The following is a 26,393-nucleotide window of genomic DNA, read 5'->3' on the forward strand; positions in this document are numbered from 1 at the left end:
GGGGGTGGGGCCTCCGCCGGGGTCCGGCCCGCTCTGCAGCAGAGCCCACCGCCCCGGCACGCGCCCCTCGCCCCGGACTTGGGCTGAAGCCCCCACCCCAGCAGCTCCACCGGCCGGGGTCACAGCGGGGCCGCAGCCTGCACCCGCCTCGGGGGCCCGGCTGCTTCCCTCGCTTCCCCTCCCCCCGGGAGGGAGGAGGAGACTTCGCGGCCCTCCCTCGGCCCCTCCGGCGGCGGCCGCAGCTGCACGGTGCCCGCTCCGCCCCGCCGCCGCGGCTCGGACGTCCGGAGCCCGCAGGTCCCGGCCCGAGGTGAGCGGGGGCGGCAGGGCGGGGGGCGGACGGCCACTGCGGCCGGGTAACCGGCTCCAGGCCACGCGCCTTCCGCGGGAGGGAAGGGGTTAAGTTGTGGGGCGTGCTGGAGGAGCCGGCACAGTCGGGGCGCCAGCAGCAACCCCCGAACTCAGAGCAGAACTTTCCAGACCCCTCCCCGACCTCCCCCACCCCCCGGAACGCCAGGCCTCGGGTGGGGAGGGGCCGCAGGGAGATGGGGGAGGGGAGGCGCCTTCGGAATGCCGCGGCCCGGGCCAGACGGGAGGGGGTGGCGGGCGGGAACGGAATTTGGAACTCTCCCGGGGGACCCAACGTGGTCACCATGGCGAAGGTGGGATGGACGGGCGGCGCTGCCCAATCAGAGCACGGCACCCCGCCCAGAGCCGCGGCGGCTACCAATGGAGTCCGTGTGGTGGAGTGGGCGGGACCGCGCCGCGCGGCCCGGGAACCCCACCTCTACCCTCCGCCCGCCGCTAGGGGGAGCCGGGCGGCTGCCTGGGCTGGCGGCATTGGAGGGGGCGACTGAGGACTAAGGCGACGCAGAGCCGGGGCTTCAGTTTCTCCACCTTAGGTGGGGTGGTGTCCACCTTCCCACCCCTGCTCTCGCAGGGCTGTTGTGGGGGTTGGTTTCGTTTGGGTTCACGAGGTCTGCCCACCTGTTAGAGCGTTCAGGAATCTTTTTAGTGCCTCTCCCCATCCTATAGGTAGGGAAACTGAGGCCCAGAGAGGGCAGGGACTTGTGGGTGTCATACAGCATATCAGTGATGGAGCTGGGACTAGTGGGATACCTGCTTTACAAGAGTGAAGAGTTCACGGTGTTGCCGAGAGGTCTGGGGCTGGGGTGGGGATCAGCCCCCATGAAGGTTCCCACCCCACTGTCCCAACTATGCGTATCCTCTTGGCCTCCTGCAGACCCCATCTTGTAGGTGCTCCTGGGGGCATTATGCCCCTCAGGCAGTCAAGACCCAGGAGGGGAGGCACCCCATCCCAGCACTCCAGCTTCCCGCCCCGGCTTTGCTGCTGGTCCACAGTGTGGACACAGACACGTAGCTGTCCCTGTGGGCCTCAGTTGGCTCATCTGTAAAGAAAGAAGTTCAAATCAATGATCCAGGGCGTCTCTGCGGCTCCTCAGTCTGAGATGGGGGTACCTGGGAACAGGCCAGGAGTACATACCCCTGGGCTCACGTCCATACTGGATGCCTAGCCTCCATCCTTTCCTTCCCCACCAGCCAGCTCCCCTCAGCGGTCCTGCAGCTGGAGCCCGGCCAGCAGGTCACAGGGACAGGTGCCCGCAGTCTGTGGGCTGACCAGCCTTACACCCTGCACTTATTCAATCAGACTGTCCTCTGTGGTTTCCTGCTGGGCTCTGCTTTCTGTCTGCAGCCAGGCCTGTGGCCATGGGCCTGTCCCAGGGCCCCACCTGAAAGGCTCTGGGAGGACCTACAGGGTTACAGGGCTGGGGGAAGGGGTTAGGCCACTGGGCTCCCCATCCCTTCAGCTGGCCCCGTCCAGGCCTCAGCATTGCTCATTCCTATCACTGGATATGGAAAGACCCGTCCACACATGGTGAGGACAAAACACGTCGTTCCCCTATCGGTCAATTAGGCTTCCCCAGGTAAAAGGTGGGACACCTGACCTGACCTCTGATTCGGACCCTGACCACAGACAGGCTCAGATATCCACCTGTCTCAGAGCCTGGCCACAGACTGACTCCTGATCCTTAGGATGACTCAAACTTCCCAAACTCTGCGTGGTCACAAGGGTACCCCTAAGAGTGGCCTCTGTCCACCTACTATTCACCATGCATCTGCTGTATGCTGGGTTCTGTGCTGATGCCCTCCTGGACTTCAAAGTGAGGCCTTTGCTGTAGAACAGGGAGATGCCTGGTGCTTTGGGAGGATGCTCCGTGCAGAGAAATTAGAGAAGGCTTCCCAGGGGAGGGAATACTGGAGGTGGGTTTTGAAGGATGTGTAGGAGTTTGCTGATGAAGGAAGAAGAGACATTCCAGACAAGTCCAAAAGCAAAAGGAACCACTCGTCACTTTCTGTGGGCAGGGCTGATGAGGGCCTATCCTGCAGCACGTGTCAGATCAAAACATTCTTGTTTCTGTCCTGGAGTGAGCTACCAGTGAGCACAGCTGTGGGGCTGGGGTTCAGAAGCTTTGGTTCCCACTCAGCTCTGCTGTCCAGCTAAGGGGATGTGAGGTCATAACTCAGTCTTCTGCTCTCCAGCCCACCAGCTAGCGTTAATCAGCAAGTATCTGTGGGGCCTGTCCTAGAAGCTCTGAGTGACATGAGTGTCCCATCTGGATGGGGGAAGCCTGTACTGCCAGAAGAGAGATGACAGCTGGCCAGGCCTGGGTGTGGGAGGTTGTAGGGCTGTGCTCCCTAGGTGGGGGTGGGTTTGGGGAGATCAAGGCATTTCCTGGAGTTCGTGGCAGCTGAACTTGAAGATGGGTGCGGGTTTTGCAGTTGGTGGGGGGCACATTTGGAATAGAAACCCAGAGACTTAAAACAGAGATAGACCCATCTGGCTGTTGGGAGGCTGGACAGGGGAGGATGGGGTAGGAAAGGCTCACCGGGACCCATGGTGGCTGGTCCACCCTGACTTGACCTTGGGGGACCGGTGATGCCAGGGGAACAAGAGGCCACTCTCCATGCACATACACACCCCATGGAAAGAAGGCACGGAGCCTGGTGGAAGGGGTGGGCAGGGTGGCTGGGGCATCTCCATGGCTGTGAGCCATGCTCTGCACTGCTGCTGCCCCTCAGTGAGTGTGCACGTTACTGGGGCTGTGTGTGATTGTGTGCATCGCCAGGGCTGTGTGTGTGAGTCCCAATCCCCAAGGCTGTGTGTGAGTGCAGGTCCCGGGGCTTGTGTGTGTGAATGTGTGCATGACTGGGGCAGTGTGTGAATGTGTGTCCCAGGGCTGTGCTGGGTAGGTGGGGCGGGGTGGGGGAGGCGTTGCTGGGCAGGGTCTGGCTGCCCTTGGGTCTATGTGGGAGTGCAGGCTTCCTGCTGTCCTGGGGGCTCGGGGGTGGGCTTCTCCAGAAAACTCCCCTGAGGACCCCAACCCCCACCCCTTCCCACACAGCCGCTCCGGGGGACCCTGGGCCTGAAGTGCAAAGGCAAGGCGGAAGTGCTATTGCAAAACTTCCCTGCTCCCGCTGCGCCCCTTCCTCCTCCCCCAGCCCCTAGGAGGGGCCTGGCCAGGCTGCTGGGAAACAGAATGAGCTGAGCCTGGAACCCCCATCTCTGCCTTTAGCATGGGTGCCTGGAAGCCATTAGAGGCCTGGGTGGTGCCTGCCCTGGCCCTGCACAGCAGGCTTGGATTCCTGGAAGGAGCCGGCGGCCCTCTCTGGGCCAAGCCCTGTGCCAGGCCTGGCAGCTCCCAGAGGCAGAGAGGATGTGGCAGTGGCCCCCTCCCTGCCAGGCTCCTAGTTTAGGGGCTGTGGGAAGGGTCCAGCAGACAGGGCCTAGGCCCCCATTCCCAGCACAGCTGCTGGCTGGCACTCAGGTTTCCTGCCTCCTCCTCCTCCTCCTCCCCTCCCCCACAGGCTCTCACATTGTTTTTCTTTTCCAAGAGCTTTTCTAGGTGGAGCTAGGCCAGGAAAATGAGGAGTGTGTGTGTTTCCATGTGTGTACGTGTGTATCTCTGCTTCTCTTAGGAATAAGCATGTATTCCTGCATGTCTTTGTACCTGTCTGTCAGTGTGCCGGCTTGTGTGTGCCTTCTGTGTCTACAAGCGAACGTCTCTCTGTGCACCCGTGTAGCTGTGTGTACCTGTCAGTCCATCTGAGCATGTGCATGTCTGTCCCTGGGTCTTTGCATCTGTGCATGGGATTGCATGTCTGTGTGTGCACAGATGTTTACGAACGTACACGACATCAAGGCAGCCAGCTCACTGCACAGGCTGTCACAGAGGCACAGGCTGCTAGGGATCTCTGGGGTATCGGTGGCATCCATGGAACCAGAGTCTGGATCTGTATGGCTGTGTCCGGGTGCGTGACACAGATGTTATCAGGGTTGGGATGTACATGTGGTATTTACGGAACTGTGGGTAGTAAGAAAGCATGGGCAAATGCTCAGATATCCCAAACTATTCAAATGCGAATCCCCAGCCCCGCACCTACCAAACGCGACTCTCTCAGGTATAGGGCCAACCAGGTGAATCTGAGGGACACCCTGCTAAGAAGCATTGATCTCTCTCACATGTTCCCCCTTCTACACATGGGGAAACTGAGGTCCAGAAAGGGACAGTGGCTTCATGAAGTTGGCGTCAGAGCTGGGCCTAGACCTCATGCATGGTAAAGGCAGACAACAATCAGCAAACAGCAGATGGCCCCAGAGAAATGCAGTGGGGTCGCTGAGCAGCACGGAGGAACCATGACCAAAGGTCATGAATTTTAAAAGACACTGCTTCACGCGGTGGTATAAAACCCGCAATGCCCAGCTCTACAGTGGAAGGTAAAATTGAGCAAAGCAGTGGAGGGAACAGGGCTGGCGTTTGCCGAGAGGGGCCAGAACAGGAGGGGCCTAGGACACGGAGGGTACTGGCAAGGGAGAGATTTAGAGCACAGAAGTGAGCCGGGCACGAGAGGGCAGTGGGGGTGGGCAGTGTAGTGGTGGGATTGTGACTTTCGGCTCCTGCTGGGATTAGAAGCTATTTGGAGCTGGAGTCCTAGAGGGAGTAACTTTAGAATTGAGGCTAGAGAGGATTCAGGACTATTGGTAGTGACACAGCGGGTGGCCACCAGAGTGGTCAGGTTTGCACTTACAAAAACTCACTCTGCTGCTGTTGAGAATAGATCTGAAGGAGGCAAAAGCACATGACGGGCAGGGCAGTGGGTGTGGCTACTATTGCCCAGGTGAGTGAAGGTGGTGTGTGGACCCTGACAAGTTAGTGACTGGACAAAGAAGGCGGACGGAAGGTGGATGCAGGGCAGACAGACTGACAGGGTGTGGTGGTGGGCAGGGGAGAGAGAAGGCAGATTTCAGGGCGCCCCCAAAGCTGGAAGGAGTGAGGAAGTACCTTCTCCTGGAGGAGCAGGTCATGGGGGGAATGGAGGCAGCAAGCTCCATTTTGACCAAGACAGGCCTGAGTCATCTGTCAGGCATCCAGATGGAGGTATGGGAGGCTCTGAGGGCATCCTGGGCTGGAGAGAGACTCAGGGTTGAGGACATGGCGAAATGACTCGGGCAGGGCTAGCCTGAGAGGAGAAGGGGGCCCAGGGCCGGATGACAGCAGCACTCAAGGGATGAGCCCAGGGAGTCTACCTGGGAGGCTGACGAGGAGCAGCTGGAGAGGAAGACGTGGAAGCAAGTAAGGCAGGGAAGCGGGCACCATGGCAGGTCCAGAAGGCACACCGTCATAGGGGACTGGAAGCCAGCCTGGCACAGGTGGCTGGGTGACAGAGCACCAGGAAGGTGGATGGAGTGGACACAGCAAGTATGGACCACTTTGGAAGGAGGAGTCAGGGGAGCGGAGAATAAGGTGCCAGGAGACACTTCAGCAGGGGTAAGGCCTCTGAAGAGAACGTCACTGGCTGGGGGGAATGGGCAGGAGAGGGGCCTTCAACTCAAGGAAGGAGAACCCCTCTGTCCTCTCAGGGACAGAGAGGAGGGGCTTGACAGTTTCCTTTTTCACTGCAAACCATGACATTAGATCATCTGCCGACAGTGAGGGGGGTCAGAGGTTGGCAGAGGGTGGAGAGGGGACATAGAGGGCTGCCAGGCAGCCCTGGGGACAGCCAGTGCCAAGAGTCCCACTGACAGTGCATTGATCACTCCGAAAGGGTGGGCCTTGGGGACCAGGGCTCTCTGCCTAATGGGGAAGGAAAGGTGTGATGTCCCAAGGGGCTGTTGGTGGCAGTCACCAGAGGCCGCCATGGAGGGAGACTGGGTCAGGTTGGGGACAGAGAGGGCCATGCCTCTCAGTTACTTATTTATTTATTTATATATGTATTTTTGAGACAGATTGTTGCTCTTATTGCCCAGGTTAGAGTGCAGTGGTGCAATCTCAGCTCACGGCAGTCTCCACCTCCCAGGTTCAAGCGATTCTCCTGCCTCCGCCTCCCGAGTAACTGGGATTACAGGCATGCACCACCATGCCCCACTAATCCTGTATTTTTGGTAGAGACAGGATTTCTCCATGTTGGTCAGGCTGGTCTTGAACTCCCAACCCCTGGTGATCCACCTGCCTCGACTTCCCAAAGTGCTGGGATTACAGGTGTGAGCCACCTCGCCCCGCCATCCTCTCACTTGTTTTAAAGGGGGGAATGGCCCATAAATGGCAGAACCCAGTGCTGGGCGATGGGCAGGTAAAGTGAGACACAGAGAACAAGAGATGTTTGCAGTGACCCAGGGTGTCCGGGAGGGGTGGTGGTTCTGCAGAGAAGGGGAGGGAACATCCTGCTGCACTCTCAGAAGCCCCTGCCATCGGAGGACTGGTTTATTTCCATCATCATCCCCGGGACATGCATTCATTCAGCAAATCCTTACTGGAGTTTGAATTTGGACTCATAGATACCATAAATGGAGATAATCGTTTCTCCCACCTCCACTCTTTGAGGAATAAATGAGATCATTCAACTAAAGCCGTGGGCGCAGTGCCTGGCCTGTGGCCTGCCCTCCACAAATGTCGTTGTCATGTGTTGGGACTAAAGCAGTAGTCAGGACCCAGGCCCGGCCCACAGCAAACTCTCACAGCCTTGGATAAGGGCACAGAGGAGACACATAAATGACAAGGTAAGTTAGCGCTGTGATGGAGACACAGAAGGGGCTGATGGACCTGGACTGAGGTACTCCAGGAGGGCTTCCAGGAGGAGGTGATATCTCAGAGGACGTTTAAGGATGAGAAGAGTTAGCCCAGTGCAGGAAGAGGCAGGGAGACGACTCCTGGCAGCAGCCCAGTGCCCCCACGTGGGTCCCGTGCCCAAGTGGGATGGTAGTGTAGCATAAGACATCAGCGTGTGAGATGGGACTGGGAGGATAAAGAACAGATCAAGGTTTCAGATCAGCACCGCTGGGTGACAGGACTGAAGCGGGGAGTCTGGAGGTCACTGAGGATGCCGCTGCGGGCCCTTGCTCCAGCAATCCTGCCTCACTGGGACTCTCCTGGAACAGAACTCTCTTCTCTCACCTTTGGCCATTCTGTTCCCTCCACCGGGCCCTTCGCGCGGCTAATCTTCCGGACTGTTCGTGGTCACGGTCCAATAATGGTTGTGTTCTCTCACAGGTCCGAGGAGACGTACTCTGCCCGGTGGCCCAGAGAGAAGCTGGGCGCGGCGTCATCATGCACAGTGGTATCGCGTCCGTCGCGCGTCCCCGGAGCCGCCCGTGAACCGGGCCGCGAGTTCGAGCCCAGGGTCCGCCCGGCCGCACCATGAGCCACGGGCCGAGCCCCCGGCTGGCCGAGTCTCCGCAGCTGTCCAAGGGCAGCCTCCTGACCATCCTGGGCAGCCCGTCGCCAGAGCGCATGGGGCCTGCCGACTCGCTGCCACCCACGCCGCCCAGCGGCACGCCCTCACCAGGGCCGCCGCCCGCGCTGCCCCTGCCCCCCGCGCCCGCGCTGCTGGCCGACGGCGACTGGGAGAGCCGCGAGGAGCTGCGGCTGCGGGAGCTGGAAGAGGCGCGGGCGCGGGCGGCGCAGATGGAGAAGACCATGCGCTGGTGGTCGGACTGCACGGCCAACTGGCGCGAGAAGTGGAGCAAGGTGCGCGCTGAGCGCAACCGTGCGCGCGAGGAGGTGCGCCAGCTGCGCCAGCGCCTGGACGCGCTCACCAAGGAGCTGGCAGGCGCGCGGCGCGAGCGCCAGGAGGCGCAGGGCGAGTGCGAGGCACGGGGCCGCGAGCTGGCGCGGCTGCGGGGCGCCCGAGGCGCAGCAGACCAGACGCGCGACGGCCCCGAGCCGGAGGCGGAACGCGAGCCAGTGCGCGACGTGGGATCCGAGAGGCCGCCGGGCAGCCAGGTGCGCGGTGGGGGCGGGGCGTTCGCGCTCCTGTCTCCCAAGTGGGCGGAGCCGATTGGCTGAGCTGAATCAGGGCTACTGGGCTCAGACAGGAGCCAGCCAAGGCTTGGCTTCCTGGAGGTTTCACTTCTCCAGGTCGGGCTCTACCCCCGTGAGGCCTCAGATCATCTTCCTTCCGGAGACCTCAGGGTGGAGAATCCCAAATTCTGTGATCCCTCCACTCCCACACCTGAGAAGTCAACAGAACCAAAGAATCATCCCTTTGAGCAGGAGAGGGATCCAGTAGCTTGCCTGGAAGTTAGCTGATTTGTAGCAGAGCTGAATCCATTCAGTCAGTCAGAGCTGAGCGGTTGGGGAATCAGGGCACTAGGATCACACAGGAAGTCCCTGACGCAGGCTTCACAGAAGCTTTTCTAGAAGAGATCACATTCAAGCTGAGACTAGGATAAGTAGGAATTAGCCTTGAAAAGTGCCAGGAGGGCAGGACGAGGGGCTCGTACCTGGAGTACCAACTACTTAGGAGGCTGTGGCTGCGGCAGGAGGGATCTCTTGAACCCAGGAGGTCAAGGTTGCAGTGAACTATGATTACACAGCTGCACTCCAGCCCAGGCAACAGACTCCATCTCTAAAAAATAAAAATTAAGACAAAAAGTGCCCGAAGGCATCCCAGGTGATAGAAACTGCCTGTGCAAAGTCTAGAGGCCGAGAGGACCCGGTGAGTTTGGCAAATGGCAGTAATAGCAACTGTCGTCATTCAGTGGGCACCACTAATCACTAAGCTGAGCATGTGCATTGTCTAGGTAACCCCACAGCAACCCTCTAAGGTAGTTGCTCCATGGGGAAGACCCTGAGGCACAGAGAGACGCAGAAGCAAGGTCTGGGCAGGGCACGGTGGCTCGCGCCTGTAATCCCAGCACTTTGGGAGGCTGAGGTGGGTGGATCGCCTGAGGTGAAGAGTTCAAGACCAGCCTGACCAACATGGTGAAACCCTGTCTCTACTAAAAATAAAAAAAATAGCCAGGCATGGTGGCGGCTGCCTGTAATCCCAGCTATTTGGGAGGCTGAGGCAGGAGAATTGCTTGAACCCAGGAGGTGGAGGTTACAGTGAGCCAAGATCATGGGGTTGCACTCCAGCCTGGGCAACAAGAGTGAAACTTCATCTTAAAAAAAAAAAAAGGGAAGCAAGGTCTGCCAGCCAGTGATGACTTGGTGGGGTTTGAACCTGGGTGATCTGGCTCCAGAGTCCAGGGTAATAATCAAGATGGCTGCTGCATTAGGGGGATGCAGAGGGCACCCTCTCCGGGGCCAGCAGGCTTGTTACCAGAAAGCCACCTAGGGGCAGGGTCCAGCCTCAGGTCCCCAGGTCAGTCCCTGGACGGGCCAACGCCTCCAGATGAGACAGCCCCTCTCTCCCACCCAGCCTCCTCCACCCCATAAGCTAGAGCGGGCACTGCTGCCTCCTGTGGCTGAAGTTCCTTCTTCCCTGGGGCGACCTGGTGTTTGGAGGTGGTGTTCACGGCGCACAGCGCTGCACCTGTCCTATCCTTGTTCCAGTTGTCCGTCACAGGCCAGAAGGCCATAGGCAGTGGCAGGAGCCCTAGGTTTGCAGTCTGAGTTTGCCCTCCAGCCCAGCTCTTCGTGCTGTGGCCCAGAACAAGTCCCTTCTCTTCCTTTTCCCCATTTGTAAAACGGGGCTTTGGACTAGGTACTACCCCCCACCTGGATAATCAGATACAGAAGAATAGCTCTCACTCCTCAGGGAGTCCCCAGGGCCACCGCTCCAGTCCAGTTAGGGAAACCAAGGGCCAGGCCAGGAAGAGGCTGGCCCAGACTCATCTGGGAAAGGCTGTGGGAGAAGGTGGAACAAGGGCTGTTGTCCTTGTGGGTTTGTGTCAAGGAGACAGGCCTTGGGGATGGGCAGGGCAGAGAAGAAGGGGAGGATGGCAGGTAGGAAGGGAGCTCAGCCCTGGGTTCTAGTCTCTTACTGCATCCTGTCTGGGATCCGGCTCTCCTCACAGGCACTGCTTGCCCATGCCATCTGTCTCCCTGTGCCTTACTGTTTGCCCCAGAAAAACAAGGTCTTAGAGCTGGAATTCCTTTGGAAGGAATCTAGGCTTAAGCCATTATAGGAATTCCTGCTTCAACATTTGTTCACATCAGTGCCCCACCATAGGTTTGCATACTTCCAGTGACAGGGAGCTCACCACCTCTCCTGAGGAGTCTTTTTGTATCCAGGGAACCAGGATGGCTGACACTCTACAGCTCCAGGAGGTGAAGGGGGAGGCCCAGAGCAAGCTGTGTCTTCCTTCTCCAGAGGTGGAGAGGCAGGCAGCAGAAGAGGAAACTGAGGCCCAGAGGCACTGTGTTACCCAGTAACTGAGTAACCCAGGTTACCCAGCAGACTGAGCTCAGACCCAGGGCCTGGCTTGCAGCCACTGGCCCAGCCTCCACCTTGGTCCCCACAGGAACTGGAGCTGGTGGAGATCCTGCTGAAGAGCAGGCCGGAGGAGCCTGAGGACTGCTGGGAGGCACGCAGCGTGGGGGCCGGGGGCCCACGGGGCAGCTCGGGCCGCCAGGAGCGCAGCCGGCTGCCCTGGGAGGACACAGCTGCCACGGAGGAAGAGGCCTCCAAGTTGACTGCCCTGCGGCTACGGCTGGATGAGTCCCAGAAGGTGCTGCTCAAAGAGCGAGAGTGAGTCGCGGGAGACGGGCAGGGGCTGGGGCTGGGGCAGGGCCAGGCCGAGTTCAGCACCTTCAGGATTACAAAACGTTAGACTCGCGAAGACGACAGGTAGTGTTTAGACTTGTGTCTTGGAACTATAGAGCAGTAATGTCTACCCAAGAACTCAATGCAAGCATTATTTATTCATTCAAATAATACTTTACCGGGCACCTGCTCTGGGCCAGGCACTGTACTCAGCTCTCAGGATACAGCCATAAATCAGACAGAAGCCCTGCCTTCATGGAGCTTACTTTCTAGTTGGGGGAGAGGGCTATGGGCAGGGTAAAAGCAGGGAATGGAGACGGGAAAGTTGGAGGGTTGCAGTTGGGACCTTAGTTTTGGAAGCGTGAGTTTGAGATGGCAGGGAGGCAGCTGGGGACATGAGTGAGTCTGGAGTTCATGAGACAGGCCTGGGCTGGAGGCAGAAATGCAAAAGTCACTAGCTAAGAGATGATACTGAAAGCCATGAGCTGGGCACACAGTGGCTCATGTCTGTAATCCCAGCACTTTGGGAGGCTGAGGTGGGCGGATCACTTGAGGTCAGGAGTTTGAGACCAGCCTGACCAACATGGTGAAACCCTGTGTCTACTAAAAATACAAAAATTAGCCAGGCATGGTGGTGGGCGCCTGTAATCCCAGCTACTCAGGAGGCCGAGGCAGGAGAATCTCTTGAACCCAGGAGGCAGAGGTTACAGGAGCTGGTATTGCGTTACTGCATTCCAGCCTGGGAGACAGAGCAAGACTTCTTCTCAAAACAGCAACAGAAAAACCCCCATGAGCCTGGGCAAGGGCAGAGGAGTGAGTGTGGATAGGGAAGAGGTCAGAGGATCCAGCCCCGAAGTGCCAAGTTTAAAGGTCAGTTAGAGGAAGGGGAAACAGAGGTGACCAGAGAAGGGAGCCAGGGCTGGGGAAGGGGAGCCACAAGAAATCGTTTCATGGAGGACAGAGTGATCAGTAAGAAGGGGCTGAGCCCTGACCATTGGACTTAGAATGTGGAGGTCACCGGTGACGTTGATCAAGGCAGTTTAGAGGGCATGAGGTTGATGATAATGAATATTCTGTAGTTTTTCTGTCCAGAAATTAAATACATCAATAGCATAACCTATCTACACACCCCTTTTTTAAAAAGTCAATATAATGTCCACGCGCAGTGAGTCATGCCTGTAATCACGGCACTTTGGGAGGCTGAGGCAGGAGGAGTTTTAATTTTTATTTATTTATTTATTTTATTTTTTTTGAGACAGAGCCTTACTCTGTCACCCAGGCTGGGTGCAATAGCAGTCTCAGCTCACTGTACCCTCCATGTCCCGGGTTCAAGCGATTCTCCTGCCTCAGTCTCCCAAGCAGCTGGGACTATAAGCACATGCCACCAGACCCAGCTGATTTTTGTATTTTTAGTAGAGATGGAGTTGCACCATGTTCACCAGGCTGGCCTCGAGCTCCTGACCTCAGGTAATCCACCTGCCTTGGCTTCCCAGAGTGCAGGGATTACAGGTGTGAGCTACTGTGCCCAGCCTACCAAAAAAAAAAATTTGTTTTAATTAGCTGGGAATGGTGCTGTGCCACTGTAGTCCCAGCTACTCAGAAGGCTGAGGCGGGAGATCTCCTGAGCCCAGGAGGTCAAGGCTAAGGGAACTATGATGAGGACCTACCCTCCAGCCTAGGTGACAGAGATACTGTCTCACAAAAAAAAAAAAAAAATTAGTATAATGCCTCTGTGAAGATGTAGGCACAGGTCAAGGGATGCTTCTATGGACATTGTTGCATCTTTGGCCAAGGAATGACCACAGATGACCAGCAAACTGCCGGAAGCTGGGGCAGGGGCATGGAACGGATGCTTGTTCACAGCCCTCAGAGGACCAGCTCAACTTGATCTTGGACTTCTAGCCTCTAGAAATGTGAGAAAATAAATTTCGCCTGTTTAAGCCAAACAAACAAAAAATCAACTTAGTGCACTAACTTAAATAAAAAGTAGAAATGGAAGTAACTTTGTTTTGGAGACAGAGTCTTGCTCTGTTGCCCAGGCTGGAGTACAACGGCACAATCTTGGCTCACTACAATCTCCGTCTCCCTGGTTCAAGCAGTTTTCATGCCGCCTCCCAAGGAGCTGGGACTGCAGGCACACACCACCACACCCAGCTAATTTTTTATATTTTAGTAGAGACAGGGTTTCACCATGTTGCCAGGCTGCTCTCGAACTCCTGAGCTCAGGCAATCCACCTGCCTTGGCCTCCCGAAGTGCTAGGATTACAGGCGTAAGTCACTGTCCCCGGCCTGAAAGTGACTTAAAATACACAGGTTGTGATGTGGAAGTGTTTGGGAATAGCTTCTCTAGAAGAAATAATGAAGGGGTCAGACTGGGTGTCTTTAAATGGGATGGTAGTGACGACAGTTGTAACAGCAAACACATGGCACATGCTCCGAGTCAGGTGCCGTGCTGAGGCTTACACGTATCTGCGCATTCAAGTCATCTTGCAGGACAGCTACAAAGGTGGTCATGCAGGTGTGCAGAGGTAGCAACTCAAAAACCAAGTGGTGTCACGGTGGTGATGAGGTTTCTTGAGGGATGAACAGCCCTTGGTAAAGTTCTGAGCAAAGGAAAGTGCAGCTGGACACAGTGGCTCATGCCTCTAATCCCAGCACTTTGGGAGCTCGAGGTGGCAGGATCGCTTGAGCCCATGAGTTCAAGGTTGCAGTGAGCTGTGAACAGGCAGGAACCGTGTGGTCTCTGGCAGATGAGCCTGGGGCGCAGCAGGAGGGAGGTGCTTGCCCTGAGATGCCCAGTGCTCTGGAGCTCTGAGCACCTCCCACAATATGAACTGAGCACTTTCCCTTGGGCAGGGAGTGCAGTTCCCCAGAGTGAGCTGTGATCTGCACTCCAGCCTGAGCAACAGAGCCAGATTGTGTTTCCAAAAACAAAGAAAAGTGCCGTCTTCCCTCACTTTATACAGTGGTTCCATTCCTGGAAAATTCAGTGTGTGTTAGTATAAAAACGACTTTCTGTTTCGATGTAAATCAGAATGAGGCTCTAGGCTGAGATCATCTCCACCCCCAGCAATGTCCAGTGAGCTGTACATGCCTTCAGTAGGATGCAGGGTGCCCAGGGCATTGCAGGGAGTCAGGTACCCGGCCCCCATCTGCTAAATGACCCCTAATCGTTGTGATAGCCAAAAACGTCCCCATGGATTTTCAACATACCTCCTAGAGGGTGGTGTTGTCCCCTCTGGGAACCCCATGTTGGAGCCGTGGAATGTTTCAGTCTCAAAGAGAGAGGCCAGTGTGGTGTGGGGTCCTGAAGCACAGCGTGCTTGCTACCTACAGGGACTCATTCAAGTTCAAGGCAGGGTGGGGATTACGGGAAGTTGTGGGGATCCCACACAGTGATGATGGCAAGAGAGGACCCTCTCTTTGAGTCACTGGACAGTGTTTTCCACTGTTTCTATCTGCAGAAGCATGTATTCAAACCAAGCCTTGCAGGGAACATAGTCTGCAAAACAGACAGGATCAGGGTGGTCTTGGCCAGATGAGCCTGGGGCTCAACAAGAGAGAGGTACTTGCCTGGGGATGCTCAGTGCTCTGGAGCCCCGACCACCTCTAGGGAGTACAGTTCCAGGAGAACTGCCAAGCCAGGGTGCTTACAGCCGTGTAGGGTGCTGGGGCCTGAATACCAAGGCAGAGATTTTGGACGTGGGCTCAACAGGTGCAGAGGACACACAGCAGGGCCACCCTTGGTGAGGACTCCGAGCAGAGGGCCTCTGTGGGCTCACCCCCATGTCTGTCCCTTCCCCAGGGATAAACTGGCATTGAGCAGGAACATTGAGAAGCTGGAGGGGGAGCTCAGCCAGTGGAAGATCAAGTATGAGGAGCTGAGCAAGACCAAGCAGGAGATGCTCAAGCAGGTGAGTCTGGAAGACCAGAGGGGCTTCCTGAAGGCGGCAGGATAGCACTGTTGAATTTCAGTAGTGGGGACGGAAGAGAAAATTCATTCATTTATTCATCCAACAATTGTTCTTTTTTGTTTCTGTTTTTGTTTTGTTTATTAAGACAGTCTCACTCTGTTGCCCAGGCTGGAATGCAGTGGCATGATCTTGGCTCACTGCAATCTCCACCCCCCAGGTTCAAGCAATTCTCGTGCCTCAGCCTCCCAAGTAGCTGGGATTACAGGTGCCCACCATCACGCTCAGTTAATTTTTGTATTTTTAGTAGAGACAGGGTTTTACCATGTTGGCCAGGCTGGTCTTGAACTCATGACCTCAAATGATCCTTCTGCCTCGGCCTCCAAAGTGTTGGGATTACAGGTGTGAGCCACCGTGCCTGGCCTCATTTATTTGACAGTTGTTCTGAGTGCTGGGCAGGCAAGGTCCCTGCCTAGAGGAGCTCACTTTGTGGGGGCCGTGGGCAGGGGAGACAGACGGTCACTAGGCAGATTCATGAGTTATGAAGGAGTCAGTACAGAACGAGAAATGGGGCGGTGGGTCAGGGAAGGCCTCTCTAAGTAGGTAGCATTTGAGGCAAGACCTAAAGGGGCTAGAGGAAGCCGTCCTTGAGAAGATACGAAGAGAGTGTTCCTGGCAGAAGGCACAGCGGTGCAAAGGTCCTGAGGCAGGAACAAACCCAACGTGGGTGGGAAACAGGGAGGGCCAGGGGGCTGGAGAGCAGGAAGTGAGAGGCGAGGCCGTTAGAGGGTGTCTTGTAGACTAGGCTGAAGTGGAGGAGTCTGGATGTGGCGTTCATTGGGTTCCTAGTCTGTACCAGGTGTCACTGAAGCCTCATGGTAGTCCTAGAAGCTGAGTCCTCATGTCCCTATCTTACAGATGGGGAAACTGAGGCTCCAGAGAAGGGAATCCACCACTGCAGTGTGGGGGATGAGAGCATGCTGAGCTGCCACTACTGCCTCCTGTGCAGGCCGCGGTGGCCGCCAGAGGGCGCAGCCACCCAGGGAACGCCACGCTGGATCTGTGGGTTTCTAGCAGCTGGGAGGATCACAGAACTTTAGAGCCTGAAACTCCATCCTGGAGGGGACCGAAACTGATCTTATGTGAGACTCTCTTAGGAAATCTCCTAAGATACAGATTCCCAGACCCCACCTCCGCCATCCTGGATCAGCACCTTTTGGGGTTGGGTCCAGGACCCTGTCTTTTTAGTCTTTTCAAATTGTGAAGCATAATCATTTTAAGAAAAGCGAATGAAATAGGAATGTACAATTTAGCAGAAAATCATAAAGGTCGTCTTTTGTATCTGGCATTGCTCCCTCAACATTATGAGCTGAAAAGTCATCCAAGTGTTGCAGGGAGCAGCAGTTTGTTGAGTTTGCTGTATACTGCAAGGAATTATATTGTCTTAAATGCATCCCAAGCAATTCCGATGCACCTGTGTGCAGAATGGATCAGTCACTGTACATTGAGGGCTGCCCTGTGCCGGGCCATACAACGACACAAAGATGGACAGACGCACAAGCTCCCCGTCCTCCCAGCTAGCTTTCCAGTGGGGAGTGGGATGAGGAGGCCCCTCCTCCAGGCCAGGTGGATAGGAACGGCATCTCTAAGGAGGGGGTATTTAGGTCAAGGCCTGAGAATAAGAAAAATCTGTCCTACAAAGTGTCTCAGAAAGAATGTTCCATGCACGTGCAAAGGCCCTGTGGTGGGCAGGAACTTGGTGTGTCTGAGGAATAGAAGGGAGTCCATGGTGCCTGGAATACAGTGAACTAAGGGGAGAGAGGTGGGTAGGTGTCCATCCGTGCAGGGCTTTGTGAGACCGTAGAGAGGAGTTGGACTTCACCCTGAGGCACCTGGGAGCCATCAGAGAGGCTTTGCGGAAGGAGGGTGGTATGATTGTATTCATCTGCGTTAAAAGCTCCCTCTGGGCCGCTGTTGTGGAAAACGGGTTGACAGAGAAGGGCCAGAGTAGACACTGGGAGGCTAGACAGTAATGAGGAGGGGAGACATTGGGTGGAGGTGGTCAGACGGGTCTGTTCGGAATACCTGGTGCCTGCCCTATTCGGCCGCTGCCTCAGGCTCCGCGCTGAGCACCCCTGCGCTGGTGCCCACCCCCGGCGCTGATTCCAGGCTGTATCCTGGTGGTTCTCATGACCAGGTGGGGCCTTATCCTTGCAGCTCAGCATCTTGAAGGAGGCGCACCAGGATGAGCTGGGCCGCATGTCCGAGGACCTGGAGGATGAGCTCGGTGCACGCTCCAGCATGGACCGGAAGATGGCCGAGCTGAGGGGCGAGGTGAGGCCGTGGATGGGACCCAGGAGGACCTGGGTTTTGGGGCCCTGAGGCCCTGCCTCCATCAGCAGTTCACTGGGAAAAGGGCAGGGACCAGGCCTGTACTCTGAGGGGGGCCAGCCACATCCAAGGGTGTCCCGATCTACAGGAGGCAGGCCCCTCTCCCACACAGAAGCGCCCTCACATCCTGCATAACCAAGAAATGAGCCCAGCTTAATTATAGCCAGCGCAGCTGGATCTGCTTCCTGGAGCCAAAAATGGCTCCAGGAGGTGGCGGGGGCGTCCAGCTCAGGCCCTGCATGCCCCCTCTCCTGGGAATCCTCACTCTGCCCTGCCCTGCTGCAGATGGAGCGGCTACAGGCCGAGAACGCAGCAGAGTGGGGCCGCCGGGAGCGGCTGGAGACAGAGAAGCTGGGCCTCGAGCGAGAGAACAAGAAGCTGCGCGCACAGGTCGGGGACCTGGAGGAGGCGCTGGCCCGGCGGCGGCGGCAGACGGCCAGTGCACTGGACTGCGACCTGAGGGCCAGCCAGGCCGCGCTCTTTGAGAAGAACAAGGTGGGGCAAGGAGCAGAGTGGCCAGTGCTGGGGCTGCCACCCCCCATCCAGCCAGAGTGCAGCCTCCCTACTATGTGCCAGGCTGGTGATAATTATGGTAGCTGCATGTATTGAGCACCTGGTGTGCTAGGCCAGTTGGTAATTATAGTAGCCGCGTTAATTGAGCACTTACTGTGTGCCAGGCTCCACTTAGCTGCATGTATTGAGCACCTGGTGTGCTAGGCCAGTTGGTAATTATAGTAGCTGCGTTAATTGAGCACTTACTGTGTGCCAGGCTCCACTCTAGGTGCTAGGGACACAGCACTGAACAGACAGGAGTGGCCATCCCTCTTCCCTTGTGGAGCTGAAGGCTTACTTGGGGGATGTCCACGTGGCTCTCCGTCACACGGCTTCATGCTAATCATACAGCTTCAAGGTCACCAGCAAGAAGAGGGAATACCAGGAGACCTGTCTTAGGCCCACGGTCCTGGAAATGCCTCCCAGACGCAGTGACATTTTAAATTGAGTTCTCAGCGGGGTACAGTGGCTCACGCCTGTAATCCCAACACTTTGGAAGGCTGAAGTGGGTGAATAACCTGAGGTCAGGAGTTTGAGACCAGCCTGACCAACATGGTGAAACCCCATCTCTACTAAAAATACAAAAATTATCCAGGTGTGGTGGCGCTCACCTGTAATCCCAGCTACTTGGGAGGCTGAGGCAAGAGAATCGCTTGAAACCAGAAGGCAGAGGTTGCAATGAGCTATGATCGCACCACTGCACCCCAGCCTGGGCAACAGAGTGAAACTCCATCTCAAAAAAATAATAATAATAAATACACTAAATTCTCCAGGAAAAGCAGCCGTTAACTGGTAGTGTGTGGACGTAGGGGAGGGATGGAGAATAGCATGAATAAGAGTCCATGGTGAGAGAGACACAGCTTTGGAGGAACAAGAAGGCCAGTGTGGCTAGGGGGACAGTGGTGGGTGAGGCAGGGGTGGTGGCCCCCTCGAGAGAGTTTAAAGCAGGAGGGAGTGTGAGCAGGCTATGTGGGCAGAGGATGGGAAGGCAGGCTAGGGGGAAGCTGTTGCCATTCCCTGGGCAGCAAGAGAGGGAGGAGACCTGGACCAGGTTGCCATCAGTAGAGATGGAACTAAAAGAATGGACTCAAGAGACCTTTAGGCGATATCTATTCCCATTTTACAGATGTGGAAACTGAGGCTCAGAGAACTCACAGAGCTCCGGGTGGGCACCTCTTTTGCTGGCTGCCCCTTCTCTTCCCAACCACTCTGGCCTCTGAGACACCCATCCACTCCCCAACCTAGCTCATTCCCAACCCAGGGCTTTCAATACCATGTATACGTCACTGAAGACTCCAGACCTCATCCTTCCCCAGAAATCCCAACTCTGCTCCAACAGCCCCAGGGCAGATCCAGTAGCATCTGAAAATGACACATCCAAACTAGAGCCACAGGTTCCACATGCCCAGCCTCCTCACCTTTCTAGAAGGCACCTCCAGCCTCTGGCTGCTCAGCCAAACCTCTAATGCTGATATTCAGACAGCAGATGGAGAGATTCTGGGAGGAAGAGACACCTAGCATCCCTAGAACTGCCTGACCTCATGGTGCCCAAGCTGATACTGATCCCTGCTCCCTCCCACCCCTTCCCTGTGCCCTGCAGGAGCTTGCAGACCTGAAGCATGTGCATGGCAAGCTGAAGAAGCAGTTCCAGGAGAAGGTGGCAGAGCTGGCACATGCCAACCGGCGCGTGGAGCAGCACGAGGCTGAGGTGAAGAAGCTGCGGCTACGGGTGGAGGAGCTCAAGAAGGAGCTGGCCCAGGCTGAGGACGAGGTGAGGACCATGGAGGGGCAGGGGCAGTGGCAATCACTGACCTCAGCCGGGGAGGAGTGGGGGCCGCAGGGTCCTCCTAGCTTCCCCATTGTCGGTCCCTGGCGCCTGGCACAAGCCTGGCTCTCAGGAGGCGCCCAGGGTAGAATGGATAGGTGGGCAATGGCTGGATGGCAGGGTAGACATGTGAGTGGGAGAATGAGAAGAAAAATGAACAAGTTGGATGTGTGCATGGATGAACAGATGGATGAAGGAATGAGTGGACGGATGAATGGGAGAAGGGCAGTGCGGGCAGATGGATGGATGGATCCAAGGGATATATGAACAGATGATGGCTGGATGGGTGGACAGTGGACAGATGGATGAACAGCTGACTGGGTCAGTGGGTGAAAGAATGAATGGAGAGGGAGAAAGAAGGCCAGGTTGATGGGAAGATGGGTGTGTCCGGGAGAGCGGGAAGGCATGGCTAGGCATGCTGGATGGGCAGCTGATTAGATGAATGGATGGGGAGTGGTGGGTGACTGTCTCCATGGGCAGATGAATATCTCCCTGGATAAGTGGTCAGATGGCAGACTGACGGGGATGGAAGGATAGGAGGTGGATGGCTGTAGTGCAGGCCTGGGAGGATGCGTAGATGTGCAAGAGGGGGCAAAAGGGATTGAGCGGACCAGAAGGGACGCTTTTCTGGAGGAGGTGAGCCTAAGCCTAGGCTTCAAGGAGCAAACGCCCTCGGAGGAGCACGTTCCCAGGGAACAGCAGTAGGAGTGGTTGGCCCTGGGTGGGTGGCCGGCCTTGCCCAGTAATGGGTGACCCTCATGCGCTTGGCCCTGCTCACCCCGCAGCTGGACGAGGCCCACAACCAGGCACGTAAGCTGCAGCGGTCGCTGGACGAACAGACGGAGCAGAGCGAGAACCTGCAAGTGCAGCTGGAGCACCTGCAGTCCAGGTGGGCCCCAGGGCAGGGAACAGAAACTGCACAGAGATGTCCAGCCAGGGAACGCTCCAGTCAGGGGTGGAGCCCGAACCAGGTCTGGAGGGGGAGACAGAGAAGGAAGAGATCCAGGTGCCTGGGGCCGGAATCCTGTCCCCTCCGGACAGGAAGGGCCAGGGCCAGGAAACCAGGGCAGGGGGTGCAGGAAGTCAGGCCAGCTGCAGGCCCTGGAATTGTCTCCTCTAGTGGAAGGGCTGATGGGCGGAGTGAGGGCAGGAAGGGCGGGCCCAGAGAGGTCAGGACCAAGGGGCAGGGTAGTAGGCGGGTCCAGCAGGCCTTGGGAGTCATGGACTAGAAGAATAAGCAGCTAAGCAGCCATCAGGGTTACTGGGCCCAGGTGACACCAGGACAGCAAGGATCTGAGAGATTGGTGGGCAGGGAAGGAGGGACCCCAGGCCTGGATCCCCTCAGCTGCCAGCAAGCCCCACCCAGCAGTCTGCCTCTCTCTCCTGACCCCCTCTGTGTGTGAATCACAGAGCCAGGCAGTATCAGAGAACTACAGTCCGAGTCCCTCCCACTTCACAGCTGGGAGGCCCAAGGAGCCTCATAGCCACCACATGGACCTGTGCTGCCCGGCCCTGAGAAGGCACTTACTTGATTCCCTTCTTTCGTGGAATTGAGGGTGCCTGGCTCTGCAGCCAGACTGCCTGAATGGTACAAAGCCTGGCTTAGCATTAGCAGCTGTGTAGCATTGGGATACTTACGTAACCTCTCTGTGTCAGTTTCTTCATCTATAAAATGGGGATGGTGATAGGTCTTACCTCTTGATTGTGAGCATTAAATGAGCTGATCCATTCTTGTGAAAGTACCTGGAGCGGGCATGGTAGCTCACGCCCGTAATCCCAGCAGTTTGGGAGGCCAGGGCAGGAGGATTGTTTGAGATCAGGAGTTCAAGACCAGCCTGGGCAACAGAACAAGACCCCATGTCTACAAAAAGTGCGAAACTTAGGCGCGGTGGTGCATGGCTGTAGTTCCAGCTACTTGGGAGGCCGAGGCAGGAGGATCGCTTGAGCTCAGGAGTTTGTAGCTGTAGTGAGCTATGACCACACCACTGCACTCCAGCCCGGGAGACAGAGTGAGACTCTGTCTCTAAGAAGAAAGAAAACACCTGGCACATAATAAATGCTGAGTAATTGTCAGCAGCTACTGCTATTACTTAAATCATGACTACTACTGCGAGGGAGGGGCTTATATTTGGGTGGCATATTGTGCTTTGGCATCTCGCTGCTCCTGTGAGAGAAAGGAAAGGAGAGATGTTTTTCCCTGGCGGGCTGGCAGATGAGGAAACTAAGGCCCAAGAGGGGAAGTCTTTCCATGGTTTCCCAGTTGGTGGGTGGCCAGGCAGAATCCCCCCGGCCATCAGCCATCCAAACCCTTATTTATTGAGCATTTACCATTTGCTGCTGTTTGCTGAGATCTTGTGGCTTAGAGTATGGGCTGCAGAGACCTAACAGCTATTGCGCATGGTCAGCTGAGCCTCAATTTCCCCTTCTGCCTGGGATGATGCCCATAAAGTGTTCTGCAGGGGCCCAGGCGTGAGTCGAAGGCAGGACGGGTGCCTGGCTGACTCTGCCCACTCTGACTCCGCAGCAGACACCCTTCAAAAGGCCACTTAGCCTTGGGGCTTTCCGCAGTCTGGGTCACATTGTTCAGGAGCCAGAAACTCCAGAAGTGGGCAGGCAGGCTCTGCCCGGCCTCTCAAGGGCTTCCATCAGGGAGGGTGGGGCCACCCAGGACTGCTGTGTCATTTTCTTTTCCAACTTTTTGTGCTTTAATGTTCCGGGGACAGCTCACTAAATCACTGTGCAGTAATGGAGGCCCCGCCTGCACCCCTCCCTGCCGTGTTAATAATTCATACCTTCCAGTAAGATGCAGCCGGGGCAGCCACTTTGCTGCGGGGTGGCGGGGAGGGTTGCACATTTCCTCCACCAGCTCTTCTTAGACTCAAAGTTTGCCTCGTAAATTTTGACTTTAAGAATTTTAATGTGAGGAAGAACTAGGTCTGAGCCCTTTCTCACTGACACTGGGAATGTAGAGGCCTCAGCCCACCCCTGACTGCCACCACCACCCAGCTCTGCTGCCTGTGCTCTGAGAGCCAGGCTTGGGTACAAATCCCGCAGCGTGACCTTGAGCCAGCTCCTTTAAGTGCCCAGCTGCTCTGGTACCACCCACTTCAGTTCAGAGCTCTGCCCCCCTCCGTACCATCTGTGTGACTTTGAGCAAATTACTTCACCTTTCTGTGCCTCGGTTTCCTTGCTTATAAAATGGGGTTGATCATGGCACCTCCATCATATAAGGAGATTACAGGAGATGAGACAGCGGGGAAAGTGCCAGGGAAGGCTTAGCTGCCCCAGCACCAGCCGCAGCCACCTTCTCAGGGACTGCAGGCCAGGCTGCTGCTCTAACCCCATCACCTCCACCCCGCAGGCTCCGCAGGCAGCAGCAGAATGCTCCCCTCTTCGGGAAGATCCGCAGTGCTCGCTTTGGCACTGAGGAGGCCGGGGATGGAGCCAGCGACCTGGACGAGGATGAGGACCTGCAAATCCAGGTGGCCTAGAGTTTCCTGTGGCTGGGCAATATGGGCCGCCCCCCACCTGCCCAGGATCCAGGCTAACCAGACACTCAAACTGATGCAGTCCCCACCACAGCCGACTTTCTTCTCTCCCAGGGATGGCATCGATGGTCCCACCTACCAATGCCCTGTGGAAAGGAAGCCTCTGTTCACATATATATGTATATGCCCAGGAGTCCTTTGGACCCATTTGGTTTCATAAATACAGGACAGGTCCAAGGCCCAGCCCAGGTGACCCCACCCACCCGGGACTTCATGCAGGACTGGCAATGTCGGGGTAGGTTGTTGGGGCCCCAGCCTGGGCTGCCTCTCTAAGCCTTGCTGTTCATAATACAGTGCAGTGAGCACAGTTCTTTGTAATAAATGAAGTTCAAGTTTGTGGGGCATCTGGAAGTGTGGCAGATGTGGGCGGGGGGTGGGGGCCACGGCATCAGCCTGCACCTGACACTGCACCTGAGGTCAGGAATGTCGAGTAACTTAATAAATGAATGAATGTGAACAAGAATGAATGAATGAGGCCAAGCACGGTGGCTCACACCTGTAATCCCAGCACTTTGGGAGGCCAAGGCAGGTAGATCGCTTGATCCCAGGAGTTCGAGACCAGCCTGGGCAACATAGCCAAACCCCATCTTTACTAAAAACACAAAAATTAGCCAAGTGTGGTGATGGGCACCTGTAATCTCAGCTACTCAGGAGGCTGAGGCAAGAGAATCGCCTGGAGCCAGGAAGTGAAGGTTGCAGTGAGCTGAGATCTCACACTGCGCTCCAGCCTGGGCAACAAAGCAAGACTCAGTCTCAAAAAAAAAAAAAAACCTACAAAGAATGAATGAATGAACATCTGAGCTGCTAAGCAGTCTGGCATCCACTCCTGTGGCGAGGAGGGAGAAGGTACAGTGCATGTCTGCTCTAGAGGAGACTTCCATTCCAGCACCCGATGGATTCACATCTCTGCCCCTTATTAGCTGTGCAACCTCTGGGAAATTGCTTACCCTCTCTGAGCCTCAGTTTCTTCATCTATAAAATGTCACAGAACTGTCACAAGAATTAGATAGGGTAACCCAGAGCTCAGTAAAGGTTAGTTGTATTAAATACCTAACAGTTTTCCCTGGAGAGGAGGGATTTGCCAGATGGGCGCAGGGGTTGGAGTTCAGGTGATTGATGGAAGTTTACCTGGAGGTAGGTGTGGACACAATAAAGAACAAAGCCTTTTCTTTTTTCCTCCACCCTGCCGTAGGTAGCGAAATTACAGACGGTTTTATTTTTAATATTTAATTTCTATACCTTCTATAACCAGCAGATTTATGTTAAATCTGATGGAAACAGTGATTAGAAACAGCAGGCTGGGTGCAGTGGCTCAGGCCTATAATTCTAGCACTTTGGGAAGCTGAGGCGGGTGGATCACCTGAGGTCAGGAGTTCAAGACCAGCCTGACCAACACGGTGAAACCCTGTTTCTACTAAAATACAAAAATTAGCCTGGCCTTGTGGCGCACGCCTGTAATCCCAGCTACTCGGGAGGCTGAAGCAGAAAAATCACTTGAGCCCAGGAGGTAGAGGTTGCCCTGAGCTGAGATCACACCACTGCACTCCAGCCTGGGTGACAGAGCAGGATTGTTTAAAAAATTTAAAAAAGAAAATGGAAAAAGGAAACACGGCAGCATACACTTTTGATCTTTCACAGTCAAGGTGGCTTTCAGGGCACCTGCTCTTCTGATGGGACCCTTAAGGTGAATTCTCAGTACCCGGGCCTGCTTTCCGCAGAAGGAAGCATTGCCAGAATTGCTCTAGCATGCAGAAGGTGGTGAGCTCCCTGTGTTTCGGGGTGTGCAAGGAGAGGCTAGGGCTCCAGCCTGGCACCAAAGAGGAATTCAATTCAGTTGATAAAGGGGCTGCCTGCTGGGGATGGGAGAGCTACACTAAATGATTTTCTCTCTTGGCGTGGCCTAGTTAAGAGGGAGCCCTGAGGCCACAGTGCTCAGAGCTGTCCCAGGGTCACCAGGGACACCTGGTGCTGGATCTTGGGGTCACCAGGAGCCCTGGGGACTGAGAAGAGGGGAGAGGCAGACCTAGGAGCTCAGCTGGGTGCTGATAAACATGGGCACTGAAAAATTTCCCGTTGCCAAGACTAAATTAATGATGTTAGCGAGGTGGGTTTGCTGCCATGGCAAAGAGGTCCCTGGGCTCCGAGGGGGATGGAGGGGCTGAGACAACCAGGGAGGCTCCCCTTTTGTGGCTCGTCCACAAAAGCCAGCTCCAGTGGAAAACAGGGCTTTGGGAAGAAGGTCATTTCCTGCCAGGGACCTGTCTGCTTTCTCTCCCAAATAGGAAGTTGGCCCCAGAAAAGGCTGAAAGTGCTGCCCTTTGACCCTGAAGAGCTAGGCAGCAGGAGCCAGGCCCTCACTGACACCAGTTTCAAGAGCCACCTCCAGCAGTACTGGCCGGACCTGCCATTCCCAGACACAGAGCAGGCCCCGTCTGGCGCAGCCAGGCTCCCCCAGACTCCCTGGCACCTCCTGTGAGATAGCACTGAGCTGGGGCCTCATTACAGCCCCTATCTCAGGCAGACTGCTCCAAAGAATGTCAGCAAGGAGAGGGCCTGGCGTCCCACCTCTGAAGGGAAGGGATGGTCACAGATAGGGCTGAGGGATGGTCCCGGCCTGGAACGAAAGCTGCTTCTGCTCATAGCCCTTCTGTGACTCCCCAGTTTACCTGCAGACAAAGTCACCTAGTGGTCATGGCGGCCACTGCCAACAGAAGCATTAGCTTGGCCGCACGTGATACTTTAAAAGCATATTTAGCCTGTCACAGGGAGGGGAACATCACACACTGGGGTATGTTGGGGGATGGAGGACCAGGGGAGGGACAGCAGGCGGTGGCGGGGAAGTTGGGGAGGGATAACACTGGGAGAAATGCCTGATGTAGGTGACGTGGGGCGGGGAGGAGACAGCAAACCACCATGGCATGTGTGTGCTAATGCAACAATCCTGCAAGATCTGCACATGTACCCCACAACTTAAAGTACAATTAAAAAAAATATTTAGCCTGTAATCCCAGCACTTTGGGAGGCCAAGGCGGGCGGATCATGAGGTCAGGAGTTCAAGACCAGCCTGACCAACATGGTGAAACCCCGTCTCTACTAAAGATACAAAAATTAGCTGGGCATGGTGGCGCATGCCTATAATCCCAGCTACTCGGGAGGCTG

At 56.0% G+C, this 26,393-nt stretch overlaps 1 protein-coding gene across 3 annotated transcripts; it reads left to right on the plus strand.

Moving 5' to 3' along the window:
• Positions 1 to 26,022, plus strand: CCDC102A (coiled-coil domain containing 102A). Of its 3 annotated transcripts, none has more exons than XM_037729293.1 (9): positions 1 to 310; positions 7,569 to 8,300; positions 10,766 to 10,992; positions 14,813 to 14,921; positions 17,136 to 17,252; positions 17,595 to 17,804; positions 19,462 to 19,632; positions 20,472 to 20,575; positions 25,517 to 26,022. In XM_037729293.1, exons 2-9 carry the CDS (start codon positions 7,716 to 7,718, stop codon positions 25,554 to 25,556), a joined length of 1,563 nt encoding a protein of 520 aa, XP_037585221.1. In that variant the 5' UTR covers positions 1 to 310; positions 7,569 to 7,715; the 3' UTR covers positions 25,557 to 26,022. The 3 variants fall into 3 exon arrangements, with proteins under 3 accessions (XP_037585221.1, XP_037585222.1, XP_017358123.1); XM_037729294.1 differs by lacking the exon at positions 25,517 to 26,022 and adding an exon at positions 21,146 to 21,440 and having other exon boundaries at positions 2 to 310; XM_017502634.2 differs by lacking the exon at positions 25,517 to 26,022 and adding an exon at positions 23,048 to 23,691 and having other exon boundaries at positions 4 to 310.
• The last annotated feature ends 371 nt before the right edge of the window (positions 26,023 to 26,393 follow it).

This window comes from Cebus imitator, unplaced genomic scaffold (assembly GCF_001604975.1).
Source record: "Cebus imitator isolate Cc_AM_T3 unplaced genomic scaffold, Cebus_imitator-1.0 Scaffold297, whole genome shotgun sequence".
In the NCBI taxonomy this organism is placed as follows: domain Eukaryota; kingdom Metazoa; phylum Chordata; class Mammalia; order Primates; family Cebidae; genus Cebus; species Cebus imitator.

Bases quoted from the DNA above. Each gene is read 5' to 3' on its own strand.
- CCDC102A (XM_017502634.2), top strand. From the start codon at position 7,716: ATGAGCCACGGGCCGAGCCCCCGGCTGGCCGAGTCTCCGCAGCTGTCC. The intron at 8,301-10,765 runs GTGCGCGGTGGG...TGGTCCCCACAG, and splicing joins AGAGGCCGCCGGGCAGCCAG to GAACTGGAGCTGGTGGAGAT. The intron at 17,805-19,461 runs GTGGGGCAAGGA...TGTGCCCTGCAG, and splicing joins CGCTCTTTGAGAAGAACAAG to GAGCTTGCAGACCTGAAGCA.